General features: G+C 36.6%; 1 protein-coding gene and 1 pseudogene across 1 annotated transcript; one reads left to right on the top strand and one right to left on the bottom strand.

Annotated features, from left to right (window-relative positions):
- Positions 1 to 7710: 7710 nt before the first annotated feature.
- Positions 7711 to 9359, bottom strand: LOC143562612 (uncharacterized; annotated as a pseudogene).
- Positions 9360 to 11517: 2158 nt separating this feature from the next.
- LOC143562609 (microtubule-associated protein 70-2-like) lies at positions 11518 to 15391 on the top strand. The gene is made up of 10 exons (XM_077050365.1): positions 11518 to 11778; positions 12140 to 12205; positions 12297 to 12467; positions 12556 to 12726; positions 12802 to 12957; positions 13504 to 13650; positions 13732 to 13803; positions 13967 to 14455; positions 14520 to 14698; positions 15004 to 15391. The coding sequence occupies exons 1-10, from the start codon at positions 11518 to 11520 to the stop codon at positions 15041 to 15043; spliced, it is 1752 nt and encodes a 583-aa protein (XP_076906480.1). The 3' UTR covers positions 15044 to 15391.
- Positions 15392 to 15836: the final 445 nt, after the last annotated feature.

Below are 15836 nucleotides of genomic sequence, written 5' to 3'. Positions count from 1 at the left end.
AAAGACGTTGGCCAAGTTAGCCTAATCTCAATGATAAGGGCTAACAAATATTTAAATCAAGGATGCTTAGCATTCATGGCCTACGTCACCGAAGAATCTAAACCCAAAGAAATCAAAGACGTTCCTGTAGTTTCCAATTTTGCTGATGTATTTCCCGACGAACTCCCCGGCACTCCTCCCGATCGTGAAGTAGAATTTAGAATCGATCTCATTCCCGGCACTGCTCCGATCGCCAAAGCCCCTTATCGCCTCGCACCAACCGAGATGAAAGAACTGAAGAAACAACTTGACGAGCTTCTCGAGAAAGGATTTATACGACCAAGCTCATCGCCATGGGGAGCGCCGATACTATTCGTCAAAAAGAAGGATGGATCCATGCGGATGCGTATTGATTACCGAGCTCTCAACAAAGTTACAATCAAGAACCGTTATCCACTCCCGCATATCGATGACCTGTTCGACCAACTCCAAGGTGCTAGCTTCTTTTCCAAGATCGATCTCAGCTCCGGCTATCACCAACTTAAGGTTCAATCCGAAGACATTCCAAAGACCGCGTTTCGAACAAGGTACGACCATTATGAGTTCACCGTTATGTCATTTGGACTTACTAATGCGCTGGCTGCGTTCATGGATATGATGAATCGTATCTGTAAGCCTTACTTAGGTAATCGTATTCATCGACGACATATTAATTTACTCTAAGACTAAGGCCGATCATGAAAATCACCTTCGAACGTTACTTGAAATTCTTAGGGCCGAGAAACTGTACGCCAAGTTCTCGAAATGCGAGTTCTGGTTGCACGAGGTGCAATTTCTTTGTCACATCATCAACGTTAACGGAATTCAAGTGGACCCCGCTAAGATTGAAGCTATCTCGAAGTGGGAGATCCCAAAGTCGCCGACCGAGATTCGAAGCTTCTTGGGATTGGCCGGCTATTATCGAAGGTTCATCGAGAACTTTCTAGAATCGCTGTTCCCCTAACCTCCTTGAATCGAAAGAACGTCAAATATGAATGGGGAACAAAGTAACAAGAGGCGTTCGATATACTCAAACAAAGGCTTACCCAAGCTCCCATACTGGCCTTGCCAGAAGATATTGAAGACTTCGTCGTCTTTTGCGATGCGTCCCATTCTGGCTTGGGATGTGTATTGATGCAACGAAAGAAAGTAATCGCTTACGCCTCTCGTCAATTGAAAGTACACGAGAAGAATTATATGACTCACGATCTAGAGTTAGGCGCCATAATCTTCGCACTAATGATATGGAGGCACTATCTCTATGGAGTAAGATTTACCGTGTACACTGATCATAAGAGTTTAAAGCATATCTTTGATCAAAAGGAGCTCAACATGCGCCAACGCCGCTGGATGGAGACTCTTAATGACTATGACTGCGAAATAGTTTATCATGATGGTAAAGCCAACGTTGTGGCTAATGCCTTAAGTCGAAAAGAGCACGAAAAGCCAAAAAGAGTCCGAGCGTTAAGGCTAGAACTTCAAATCGATCTCGTTGACCAAATCAAATCTGCTCAAACTCAAGCATTCAACGAGAACCAAATCTCTGATGAAAAACGTAATGGCACCATTGACTCGTTAGTCAAGGTTGATGATGGTATTCTTAGAATGGGAAACCGAATTTGGGTACCAATTGTTGGAGGATTGCGCGAAAAGATATTAAACGAAGCCCATAAGTCTAAATATACGATGCATCCCGGGAGAGACAAAATGTACCATAACCTCAAGGCAAACTATTGGTGGAACGGGATGAAAAAGGATGTCGCTTCGCATGTGGCGAAATGTTTGACATGTTTGAAAGTCAAGGCTGAACACCAAAAGCCTTCGGGAGTGCTTCAGCAACCCGAACACCCTATATGGAAGTGGGAGTTAATTACCATGGATTTCATTACCAAACTCCCTAAAACGACTCGACAACGTAATGCAATCTGGGTAATTGTGGATCGATTAACAAAGTCTGCACACTTCATACCCATCAATGAGTCTTACTCAATGGACAAATTAGCTCGTATCTATGTTAAAAATATTGTGGCCCTACATGGGGTACCGTTGTCCATTATTTCTGATCGAGACAGTCGTTTCACGTCTCACTTCTGGAAAAGCTTCCAACAAGCGCTAGGCACAAAGCTTAACGTTAGCACCGCCTATCATCCACAAACTGATGGGCAAAGCGAAAGGACAATTCAAACGTTGGAAGATATGCTCCGAGCTTGCGTGATAGACATAGGTGGAAGTTGGGATGACCACTTACCCCTAATGGAATTTTCGTATAACAATAGTTATCATGCAAGTATTCAAGCCGCACCGTTTGAGGCGTTGTATGGTCGAAAATGTAGAACGCCCGTGTGTTGGTCTGAAACTGGAGATAATCAATTATCTGGGCCCGAGATAGTCCAAGAAACCACCTACAAAGTCATCCAAATCCGCGAACGACTTAAGACGGCACGTGATCGCCAAAAGAGTTACACCGATGTCCGTCGTAAGCCGTTAGAATTCAATGTCGATGATAAAGTTCTTTTGAAAGTCTCGCCAAGGAAAGGCGTAGTCCGTTTCGGCAAGAAAGGAAAGTTAAGTCCTCGATTCGTTAGACCTTTCGAGGTACTTGAACGAGTTGGTACCGTCGCATATCGATTGCGACTACCCGAGGAAATGCAAGGGATACACGACGTATTCCATATCTCGAATCTGCATAAATGTTTAGCCGACGAATCTCTTGCGATGCCGTTAAAAGATGTTAAAATTAATGAGAACTTAAAATTTGTTGAGCGCCCAATTCAAATCGAAGATTCAAAATTAAAGAAACTCAAAAGACGAACATTGAAAATTGTGAAAGTGAAATGGGATTCCCGACAAGGACCTGAGTATACTTGGGAACTCGAGTCTAGAATGAGAAAGAAATACCCCTACTTATTCTCGTGAAGCAATCTCGAGGACAAGATTTATTCTAAGGTGGGGAGGATGTAACATCACGGAAATTTCGGGCCAACAATGTCAACTTTCCAAAGTTAAGGGACTAATTCTGCCAAATCCAAACTCCAAGGTTAAAAATGAAAAATCTATTTTTCTTGTCCTATCGCGCTACGCGATGGGGAAAAGGGACAAGCCATCGCGTATCGCGAAGGGACTTGGTCAAACCTTCTGGATGGGTCAACAGCGATACGCGATCGCTGGTATTTTGTGGCACTTTATGTATGCTGCTAAATGGCTTTTTGTTTGTAGTGTAAGCGAAGATTTAGGGAAACGATTATCATGGTATGAGTATGACGGGTATATATGTTTAGGTTATAACATTAAATTTGGGTCGAGTAAGGGATCCACGAGTGAAGGATAATGGGAAATGTTTTAGGCGGGATTTTAAGAGTGAGAGGAGCTGATAGAAGGACACGTGGCAAGGAAAACCTTTATTTATTAATTAGTATAGATAATTTTGGAACAACTGCTAGCTTAATTACACATCTAACACTAATAAATAATCATTTTGCTTGAAATATTAACTCCCATTATGAAAAAAAAGTAGTTTTAGGTTTCAAGCAAAACTCCCTAAATAAACCATCGATCGAACATACCTCAAATTATTTTATCTTCAAAGAAACCTTAATGTATCCTCAAATAGTCAAACATCATGATAGTCACACTACCAACGAACTAGAGTAAAACTTTTTTACAATCAAGTAACATATTACAACATGTTTGAAAATTAAATAAATTATTTTCAAAATAGAGGAGGGTATAAAACCTAATTACTTAACCAGTTTAAAAAAACAAAACAAATACTCGCCTACGGAGGGATTTGAACACTGGACCTGCCAGCTGGAATGCAGAATGCTTACCATTGGACTATAGATTCAGTTTTTTTATAGGTTCACTCAAAAAGTATATATGGGTTCACTCTCATATGTTATTAAGGTATTCTACGTAAATGTAACATCACGGAAATTTCGGGCCAACAATGTCAACTTTCCAAAGTTAAGGGACTAATTCTGCCAAATCCAAACTCCGAGGTAAAAAATGAAAAATATATTTTTCTTGTCCTATCGCGCTACGCGATGGGGACAAGGGACAAGCCATCGCGTATCGCGATGGGACTTGGTTAAACCTTCTGGAAGGGTCAACACCGATACGCGATCGCTGGTTGAACATACGTCATCGCGTATCGCGATGACGTGTCCTGACACCTCTGGCACAAGACCGCCACGCGTCCACACGTGGCACAACTCTCGCCACGTGTCCCGACACGTGGCAACACGTGGCACATCGTCCACCACGTGTTAACACGTGGCACACCGTCTGCCACGTAGCAACACGTGGCAGACCTACGTTGTGACTGTGCGTAGCTACATCGCGCTACGCGATGGGTGACTAGGAGCCTATCGTGATAGGATCCAAAATTTTGCCTATAAATAGCAGGTCCGGGGTCTTCATAAACCACACCAAAATCAGTTCCCAATCCTCTCTCTAAACATCTCTCTACACCTCGAAATTCGTGCCAACGATCCACCTCGAAACCATGCCCCGATTCCTCGATAAACGTGCCATACCTCGATATTCGTACCACTCCACGACGACATTCCGAGCAAGAAGGTGGTGACGTTTTTACAACCCGGCGATCACCTCGAAGTGCGTGCCGAGAAGATTTGGTGTCTCGATTTGCGTGCCAAAGGGAAGTGGCGATCAAGACGAGTGTTGAAAAGGCTAAGCGACGTAGAAGTGCTGCTCGAGTATCTAGGAAGTATTAAGCCGAGGAAAGATAAGGCTTACTACTCGACTAAAATAATAATAAAATATTATAAAGGCTTAATGCCCTAAGTCGAAATTATACTCGATGTTTATGAAAAGAAATTATACAACAAAGAAAAGAAAAGAAGGAAATATAAAAGTGTAGGTATATATATGTGTGTGTGATTATATATATATATATATATATATAATTCTTTGTTGTGAATATTATTTAAGTAATAAGGGTATTCTTAAATAATAAAAGAAAAAGAATACGTTTCTTAGAAAAGAAGAAACGTCGGGTTTTTATAATAAACTAAAGGTTTATAAATATTGCTTCTAAAACTAAAGGTTTTAAAGTAAAAGAAATGAACTAAAGGTTCATCGAGGTAATAAGACTAAAGGTCTTAAGCCGGATTGTATATCCGACTAATAAAAGTTATACTCGTACTATAGGTGCGAGATAGCAAGAAAGATTACGCAAGGACGGTGTTGGAAACCGATCCCAATCAAAGGTGAATACGCCCCACTTTTACAAACTTGTTTTCAAATAAATAAACGTGTTATGTGTAAAACTTTACATGAGACTAAGTGTCTCTAAAAACATTATGAATAAGAGTAAAAGCCTAGCCCTCAGGCTGTAGTATACGTTTGTCTGGATCTTTACATATGTGGTAAAATGCGGTGGGCACATCGCACCACGCCTGGTCACGACCTCCAGCCACGATGGGCCGAACCAAAGTATGTTCGAGTGAGAATGACCTTGTGTATATTTATGGTATCTAAGTACGTCGGGACGCTGCGGTGTCTTGCTGAGGTGACCTAGGTAGAGACTCGAGTTATAATGATATTGTTTTAACTTTGTTATTCCCAAGCCAAGATGGGCCGAGGCACGCGTAACCCTCGAGGGGTAACAAAGTAAAAGAAAATATTTTCGCGTCAGCATATTCACCAGCATTCGTTGCTGACGTATTTTTATAACATTTTGCAGGTAACCAAGATTAGAGCTAAAGGACGAAGGCTCAAGAATCCGTTGGCTCGGATAAATTTTGTTTAAATCTTTAATATGATGCTTTTGTAAAAACATATAAACAAGTAAACCCAATCGAGACTTTTTGTCTCGACTTTTGAAATGTAAATATTTTACAACTTTAATCCTTATATTTTATAAAGTCTTCCGCTAACAAATCGTAACTCTGATTTATTTATAAATGTGGTACCAACTATCGAGTCACACGCCTAGGCCCAAGATGGGGGTGTGACAGTAAAATTCGAAACTCAGTGGGTTCCCGTGAACCCGTACCACTATATGTAGATCCGCCCATGCCTGCAATAAGTAAGGATTGAATCTTTGACCTTCAATTCCACACCTAAACCACCCCCATCACCTCATTAACACTATGTTCCCAAGTTTCATGTAACGAGATAAATGAAAGGAAAGGAATCAACAGAGAACAGAAAGGAAAATAATTGATTTTATTTTGTGTTCCCCAGTTTAATGAAATGAAAAGGAAAGTAAACATTTTGTGTGTTCCCTAATTGAAAGGAAAAGAAAAGAATTCAATCCACACCGAACCCAATCCACACCAAATTCAGTCCATAATTAACGAATTCAATTAAAATTCAATAAAACTTAATTAAACCGAAACTTAACTAACAAACTTCAATAACTAATCAAAATACCTTAACTAAGAGCAATCTAACGACCAGAAAGCTCTGATACCACTTATGATTACCTTATATCTCATATCTAATCAATCTATAATGTATTAGATCAATTAGTTTACGATCTAGCTTATGATATGATCTTAGTTATGTATATTATATAATAGTAATTGTAATAGTAATAATATTAATAAGCTTTAACTAAGTATTGAATCGAGAGAGAGATTGAGCAGAGGTTCGGTATAATATAACTCAATTACTTAAATTATGTAAGGCATCTCAGCCTTATATAGACGATTGAGTCCAATTTGTTACACATCCCGTAAAGAATTGGCTCCATTCGTTAACTTACATAACATAAAGGGAAAACATAACAAATCAGTGATTCGTTATGCCCCCATTCGTCAACATTACATGACGAATGGGAAACATACATAACGAATTACAGTCCATTCGTTAATCATCCTAAACGAATGGACATTACATATAACGAACTGGCTAATTCATTAAACATCCTTAACGAATTATCCTATACATAACGAACTACTTGTTTTTCATAAATACCCTTTACATTATAATAATAATAAATTACAACCGATAAGCTACAAAGACTCGAGACGACAAAACCGTGCACTAACATACCCTTAAGTGAGATTAAAATAAAAAAAAACATTAGTTTTCATTCTCCATTGCTCGTTTCTATGATCTAGTAAAAAAACTAACTCATGCTCAACAACATGCCCATGAAATACAAATAATTAGGTAAAGTAACATATTAAGAATGATAAGTTTGGTAGGATACGTGACAAAATTCATGAAATTAAAAAACTGAACGAATTTAAACCAATACAATGCAATAAACCAATGCCTTCATGTGTAAAAAAACATGATTTATATAAGCAGCATGTTTATGATGTAACAACTAAATGAAAAATTAAATTAATAACTGAACCAAAAATAGATTGTAATAAACATATGCCATATCTCCATTCTCTCTATTTTCTGCACTTCACCAGCCCAAACAAAACAACAAAACCAAGAATCAACAAATGCATAAAAGTAATCATTTCACCATAACCAAAAGATAATTGTTTTCAGCATCCATAACCAACAAGTACTAACAATGTCATCTATTCCTGAATAACAAAAAGACACATAGCATATAAAGATGACAACTAATAACAGTATCAAAATACATACCCAACAACTACTAACAATGTCATATTTGCCTGAATTAACAAAAAAACATATGGCATCTAAATATGACTACTAAAAACAACATCAAATCCATAGCCTAAAACTACTAACAATGTCACCATTTTCTGAACTCGCTTACTTATCGTCCCCCATCATACCTTTCAGTATACCCACACGCATTTGAAGATGACAACTAAACAAAGTCCTTGTTTTTGCTTGATTGTTAGCCAAATAAATTAAAGCGTCCGGTATTTCACGGGGTTCCAAACCCATTGGCTCCAATTCTTTACAAATTTCCTCACCAGTAAACTCGCGATGATAAGCTCGATCAAATATCTTGTCTGTTTCAGCCAATATTTTATTGCCTTTTGAAATAGCTTTAGCCACATTGTTAGGGCAATTCACAAGCTTCGAGTTAAACGCTTCATCTTCTTGTTCGAGTTTTCTTTTTTTACTTTTACATTTTTTTGCATTTAAAGACGGCTCAGGTGAATACACCAAAGAATCTAACAGTTGAATATCATCATCAAAGTTGTATTGGTTCTCCAGAGTCACTTCTTTGGATGCTAGTAATCCATCCAATTCATCAATTGTTTCTACTTTAATGTTGTCATTCTACTGCAGTCGAGCATTTCTTTCTTTAGAGGTTTCAGCATGCGCACCGAATACCCTATCCCTTGCAAATACTTCTAGCATTTCATTGTAGTTTGACACTCTTTTTGTCTTCAACTTAACAACAGCGGGCTTTGACTGTTTAACACAATAAAGTTAATAGTATTATAATTGACTACTTAAATATTTAAGGAACAATTAAGGGTGTGTAGGATACGGGTTTGACCCGTGATACCCATGAACCCGGTATAAGGTTCCGGTTTTATTGAACCGGTATTAGAAATCATAAAACTGTAGCATCATGTATTGATATTATATCATGTTATCAATAAAAAAAGTGATTTATGATAGTCATGCATTCTATTTTATGTTGGCTTAATATAGAATGAATAAAATATAATGAATGCCATGCAAGAATGAAGATGAAAATATTATATTTTGTACCACTGTTTTGTATACAATTGCAACAGGTTATGTGTGTTTTAGTTTAATAAAGATCAAGTTGTGTGTTTTAATTTGATGAATGATTATGTTGGCAAGTTACATCACTAAGAGCCTAAGTTGCTGCAAATGATCATATGCAGCAGCTTATGCGTGTTTGTATCGATGAATGATCAAGTTATATGTGCTTAAAGCTGCTGCATGTCGAACCTATTAACAAACCCGCCAACCCGTTCTCGCAGAACCGGTTTAATATCACACAAACCGGTTCCGGTTCCAAACCGGTTCTGGCCCGATCTGGTTGGGGTCGTACCCGTTTCACACCCATAGAAACAACTAAAATGCTTAAACGCTTAAAATGCTTACGACTATTAATTTGTCCCACACTTCGTCCTCTGCCTCAATTAGTTGAGTCTCAGAATTCCATGAGAAACCGCTTAAGGAAGTTCCTTGAAACATATCATACCACTGAGAGAAACGCTCTTTCAAAGTTTTTAAACGGTGCTTCAGATAATTTTGGTAATATCCATTTGAAGCTTTGTAGTTAGCTCCTCAATCATATTAGTGTATGCTTGTGTGGTGAATGTCCCGTTTATCTAGCCTTTATCTTTTTGTGTTATTATCATCGCTTGAATGAATGCTTCATCCATCATCTCTGTCCACTTGAAGTGTTCCTTCTTACCCGTGTTTTCAATGGCTTCTTGTTTGCTCATGATGACTTTCTACATAGTAACATTAATAAAGAAGGACACTTGTTATAAAAATTAAATAAATGCAAATGGTAAATGTGATAACAAAACCTATCTATATACAATTAAACTCAAATGCTTCAAAAATAAAAGAACTAATGGACGGTTTTGCGGTTTTAAACCAAACCTAAACTATGAACACCTATGGATGACAATGAAACCTGAGTCCGATGAAAAAATCCGAAACATATGGTAGGGGTTTGGGATTACTTTTTAAATTTTTCACGAGTTCGGGATTTGTAATATGTCCGCTAATCCGACCCGATTATCCCCGTTATCAGCTAAACCCGACTAACACTCTTATTAGCTAAAGAAATCATCTATATTTAATTTCTTTTGATAATCATACTGTTAGTGTTGTACACTTTATGAGAAACATGAATTTTAAGTTCATAATAAGTTAAAAAAGATAACAACGTAACAGAGAACATAACTTCCATTCCGTCAACGACAACATGTTTGGTGAGGTATTATTTAATAATTATTTCTAGATATGGTGAATACCTAATTAACTCAATAGAAACCATATTAATCTTAGTGAATACCTAATTAACACAAGAGAATCCATGTTAATATTCCCTTAATCGGTCACTACAAAGCTAATTTGTAAAATCAAAACAAAGAAAGATTAACTTAAAATACATGGTAAAAGAATAAAGGGCATTGAGAAGCGGTGTACTTCGGTTGATGAATAGTGGTGGGGATGTTTTTGATGAACAGCTAGTTAGGTATAGATAAGGATAAAAACAATGACCTGATATAAATGGGAAAAGAGTAATATGGTAATTATAAGTGTTTTCTTTTCCTTTCACTTTGTCTCCGTCCAAATTGGAAAGAAAATAATTATCATCAAATAACACTCTTTTTCCATTCCTTTCGTTCTAAAAAACCTATGGAACACCACTTTCTTTTTTATTCCTTCCATTTTCTTTTTCTTTTTCTCCACAAATTAACTCTGGAACATAAGTGGGAATGACATTAAGTAGGGTTTTTTGATAGTCTTTTAATGGATATTAAGTGACTACATTTTAATGGTTTATGATATCTTAATAGTTAAGATAAATATAAATATTCAGACTTAAAGCTATCTTTTAACCATTAAGAGATTATAAACAATTAAGAGATAGTGTTTTAATGATCATTAAAAGACTACCCTAAATAATTAATTAACTACTCACAATGAAATTTATTTCGTCATCATTTTTTTTACTTTCTTTATATATTGTAAAAAGCACTTAATTAATTTACTTTAATTTCGTTTTACTGTCAGCATAAATGAAGCCAATATATATTGATAATACCATATTTGATTATTTGGAAGTTTGATGATCTCTCGAATTCTTATAGTCAAAGTTATAACGTGCGGGTTGAACATGATATTTATTGGCTTAGTTGTTCATGTGATTCAACATAAATTTACACTTTTCCACTAATTGAGTTTGTCTTTGGTACATGATTTTCTTAAGAATCAATCATTAACTTAAAGAAAAAGATTAAGTGTTTAACTAAATTTTTAAAAGATAGCCACAAGTTACCAAGTATGAAAATGAACCTATTTAAAAATTTTGTAAAAAATTTCATATGGGTCAAAAGATGGTCAGTGTCAAAATTTTATAGGGGTCAGTGGGGATCTTAACACATATATACTTCTAAAAAAATTTAACAGTGCAGCTCTGCCCATTGATAAGACATGTTTTCCACTTGCGGTTATTGCAAGAATTAAGTATGAAAGTATAAGTTTGAGTGTGAGTATGAGTTAATAGGGTACCCCGTCGATAAAAAAGTCTTTCATTAGACCCCGTCGATATCTCTCTTCAATGAGCATAAAAAAGAGTTAAATGTGCAAAATAGTAAAAATTCAAACCAATAAAAAATTGAATAAGACGGCACGTGTAAGAGAAATTGAAAATTATTGGCAATGGTGTTCATGTAAGAAAGTGTATATTTATATTTAAAATAAATTCATACGCACATACTTTTAGATCTCTGAGATGACTCCAATCTAGTGAGTGAGAGAGAGAGAGAAAACAAAGCATTCCATTCCATTCTTGTTCACACACACACACTGTCTCCATCCTAATACACAATCTATGTTTTACAAACCCTAGGTCAGATCCGAGTGATGGAAGACGTGTCCGTTGACGCTAATGTACGGCCGCCGCTGGCAGAAACGAGCGGAGGAAGAGGCAGTAGCCGTCGTCGGAGGCCCAGCTTGGATACTGATGATTTTTTAAATCTGCTTCACGGCTCGGATCCGGTCAAGCTCGAACTCAACCGCTTGGAGAATGAACTTAGAGATAAGGATCGAGAGTTGACTGAAGCACAAGCTGAGATCAAGGCCTTGAAGCTCTCTGAACGATTAAGAGAGAAAGCTGTTGAAGAGGTTATGTCTTGTTTTCTTTACTTACTTCATTTTTACTTTAAGGGAGGGATCCTGATGCTTTTCTCATTGATTGTTACACGATGCAAATGTATTTAACTTGACCTTATAGTTTATGCTTATTATAATGTCTTTGTTTTATTAGATATACTGCATTTGTTTTAGTTTCCAACTCTACTTATTTCCCTTAGGGTTTGTTTGATTGCATAAATTTTTCTTTTTTTAGATTATAATGGTAAAAAAATTAAAAATAAAAAAGACTTTGTTTTGCTGACAAAATCTTTTTTATCTGTTTTAAATCATATTTGTCTTTCAAGTTAAATCTGACAAAATCTTTCTCTTTTCTTTTTCATGTATATCTTAGCTAACTGAAGAATTGTCAAAGGTGGATGAGAAACTGAAGTTGACAGAATCTTTGCTAGATACCAAAGTATTAATCCAATCCTTACTATTTCTTTTCATTCTTTGTTATTTACATTGTAGCTAAGATATGATAACTAATGTACTTTCCACCTATGTAGAATCTTGAAATCAAGAAACTCAATGATGAGAAAAAAGCATCGATGACCGCCCAGTTTGCTGCAGAAGCAACCCTAAGAAGGGTTCATGCTGCTCAAAAAGATGATGATATGCCGCCAATTGAAGCAATTCTAGCCCCATTAGAAGCCGAGCTGAAACTTGCTCGACAAGAGGTTTGCATAATAACCCATGAAGTTAATGTTAACCGTTTATAAAAGATAAAAGATTGAACATTAATAATGTTTCCCTTTTGGGATTTAGATTGCTAAACTGCAGGATGATAATAAAGCATTAGATCGACTTACTAAATCAAAAGAAGCTGCTCTACTTGAAGCCGAGAGAGCAGTGCAGATTGCATTGGCCAAAGCTTCATTGGTGGATGATCTTCAGAATAAGAACCAGGAGTTGATGAAGCAGATAGAAATTTGCCAGGTAAGATTAAGGCCTTTAATTGGTTATATCCTTATTTTATATATATACCCACATGCTTCTTGACATTTTTATTAGGAGGAAAATAAAATATTGGATAAAATGCACCGTCAAAAAGTGGCTGAAGTTGAGAAGCTTACAATAACCGTACGCGAGCTTGAAGAGGCGGTTCTTGCGGGTGGCGCAGCTGCAAATGCAGTGAGAGACTACCAGCGCAAAGTTCAAGAAATGAATGTAAATGACCTACAACTCTATCTTCGTGTGTGTGTGTGTGTGTCTGTATAATTTGGTTTTTGATGCGACAAGTAGGGAAAAACAAATTTTAATTGTTGGCAAAAAAATTAAAGAAGCTGATGCAATAGCATTGGCTACAACACACACACACACACACATAGTTAGGGGTGGAAAATGGGCGACTTTTGTTTTGGGTTCAGGTTAAAATAGGTAACTTTTGTCTGGGCAATGAACTGGTCGGGTCACTCTCAATATAATTTTCCATTTATTTTGTTAAACTTTATACATAGTTAAATGTGCTAAAACGTGATTAAAGAACTATATTGTTACAGTAATAATCTGAAATATTTTAATAAAGTTGAATACATTTTTTTACCTGTTTAACTCCTTTGATTCTTTTTCTTTTTAGCTAACTCTTTTAGTTTAAATACTTGACTTATTTGAGATAAAAACAATCCAAATCGACCTGTTTGTGCTTAAGCTGGTTGAAATTGCAATCTCTACTTATAGTTGACTAGGTTTGACTTTTTGGCGTTAACTATACAGGAAGAACGGAAAACTCTGGATCGGGAATTAGCTCGTGCAAAAGTTACAGCAAACAGAGTAGCAACAGTTGTAGCTAATGAATGGAAAGATTCTAATGACAAAGTGATGCCAGTAAAACAATGGCTTGAAGAAAGAAGATTTTTGCAGGTAACATATTATATCTTAAATTCATCAAGCTTCTGTATTTAGCATTTATTTTCTTTTTTAATATAATTTTATTGGTTTCAGGGAGAGATGCAACAACTACGTGACAAGTTAGTTATAACTGAGCGTGCAGCAAAGTCTGAAGCACAATTGAAAGTAAGATTCTGTTTAGGGCTGTAAATGAGCCGAGCAGAGCCGGATTTGGCTCAGGCTACAGCTTGAACTTAAACGGGCTGCTTGGCTTGTTTTCTTTTGACTGTTCTTGAAAGATATATCATTTCCAGTGGCACTAAGTATATGAATTTTTGTAAAAATATAGGAAAAGTTTCAATTGAGGCTCAGAATACTTGAAGACACTTTAAGATCACCAAGCTCTAATGGTGGCCTGTCACGTCGCCAGTCACTAGGTGGAGCCGATAACTTTTCGAAGCTGGCAGCGGCTTCAAACGGGATGCTGCCAAAACGATCACCATCTTTCCAAATAAGATCATCGGGATCGAGTTCAATTTTGAGGCATGCAAAAGGGACATCAAAGTCGTTTGATGGTGGGACCCGTGCACTTGATAGGGGTAAACTTATTTCAAACGGAAGTGGTAGTCCCACTTTTAACCTCGGCCAATCGGGTCCCAAAGATATTGAAGTAGTCAACCCTGATGAAAAACCGAGCGGGTCCTCGGGAACCGAACCCGTAACTGAAGATACTGTTCCTGGATTGTTATATGATTTGCTTCAAAAAGAAGTTATTGCTTTGAGGAAAGCGGGCCATGAAAAGGATCAAAGCATTAAAGATAAAGATGACGCGATCGAGGTTAATCTTATACTTTTTTATTTCTTTTTAAAGCTTGTTATATGAATTGTAATATTGGTTTCAGATGTTAGCCAAGAAAGTGGACACGTTAACCAAGGCGATGGAGGTTGAGGCTAAAAAGATGAGACGCGAGGTGGCTGCAATGGAGAAAGAGGTGGCTGCGATGCGGATCGATAAAGAACAGGATATTAGGGCTAAACGGTTTGCGAACTCCAAGAACACGTCTCAGCCACTTCCAACCAGGTATGCAAAATAAACGAGCCGTGTACTCGAGTTTATATTTAAGGGTGATAAACGGGCCGTGTTATTTAGAATGAGTTTGTAGTCAATAAATCTATTCGATAGACAATTATGCTTTGTAAACATAGTAAGTTAATAAGCTTTTTAAAATGTTTTAAAAAACCAAGAGTGAAATTGTCATTCTTGAATCCTTTTTATGAAAGGTGTAAATTTGATATTGTAATTACTTTTAAAGTAAGTTTGATATCATAATTGTCAGTTGAATCGTCTGGTTAACCGTTAATGAATTGGTATCTATACGTATGCAGGAATGTGGGACGGGGCGGGTTGACTCGGAGCGGTCAATAACATGAGAAAGAGAATGGTGCTTTATTATGATTAGCAAGCATACTATTATCTCATTTTTTTCTACTGACTGGTTTGGTAGAGAAGCAGTGGATGAACATCAACATGAACATTGAAGATTATGATGATAAGCTAACCTTTGTGTGGTTGTATAGCTGCTGCTGCTTCTTTTGGGTTTATACTTTCTACTTCTAGTGTGATTTGTGTCAATGTTGTTGGCTAGTGTTTATTTGGGAGTCCTAATACATTACCAATAGTTGTGCTCTTTGCAAGATTAAATATTAGATTGCTCAATGTTTGTTTGCCCTTTTTTGGCTTAAAGTAATATCAATGATGCTAGTGTGACTTGTACTTCCTGCATTCAACTATGTACATGATGCTTACAACTTACAAAATTGTTCAAAAACTTTTAATTTGGAAAAAGAAATTGAAGTGTATGATATACAATATCAGGAATTACAATAGGTCTATTATGAAAGGTGTTTAGTATTTTAATTCTAAAACATTACCCGGTTATAAAACCGTGTCCTATACATGTTAAGATATTTCTAACTTTTAATTTGTCGTAATACTTAATGGTATATTGGTATCCAGTAGATCACACCTTTATAGCGCAAAAAAAAAAATTATTATAGTTTTAACGCTTATTTAAATTTGTATGACATATTTTAAAGTTAAAAAAAAGATCGTGTAGTTATGAAAACATTCTACTAACATTTATTGCAACTCTTGTTCACCCGGTGCATGTTAAAGTCAAAGTCAAAAGGGACAGATGTATTGAGTATTGAAGTGTTGA

The sequence above is a fragment of the Bidens hawaiensis genome, unplaced genomic scaffold (assembly GCF_021521415.1).
Source record: "Bidens hawaiensis isolate Kalapana, Puna unplaced genomic scaffold, B.hawaiensis_p1.1 tig00021043_1, whole genome shotgun sequence".
Classification (NCBI taxonomy): Eukaryota; Viridiplantae; Streptophyta; class Magnoliopsida; order Asterales; family Asteraceae; genus Bidens; species Bidens hawaiensis.
The sequence above is the reverse complement of the archived record's forward strand: the minus strand, read 5'-3'. Positions and strand labels throughout refer to the sequence as shown.

What these genes read in the sequence shown, in the direction of transcription:
- LOC143562609 (XM_077050365.1), top strand. Translation starts at nt 11,518, where the DNA reads ATGGAAGACGTGTCCGTTGACGCTAATGTACGGCCGCCGCTGGCAGAA. An exon ending in GAGAGAAAGCTGTTGAAGAG is followed by an intron (nt 11,779 to 12,139) that starts GTTATGTCTTGT and finishes TGTATATCTTAG; the next exon opens with CTAACTGAAGAATTGTCAAA. An exon ending in AAGAAAGAAGATTTTTGCAG is followed by an intron (nt 13,651 to 13,731) that starts GTAACATATTAT and finishes TATTGGTTTCAG; the next exon opens with GGAGAGATGCAACAACTACG.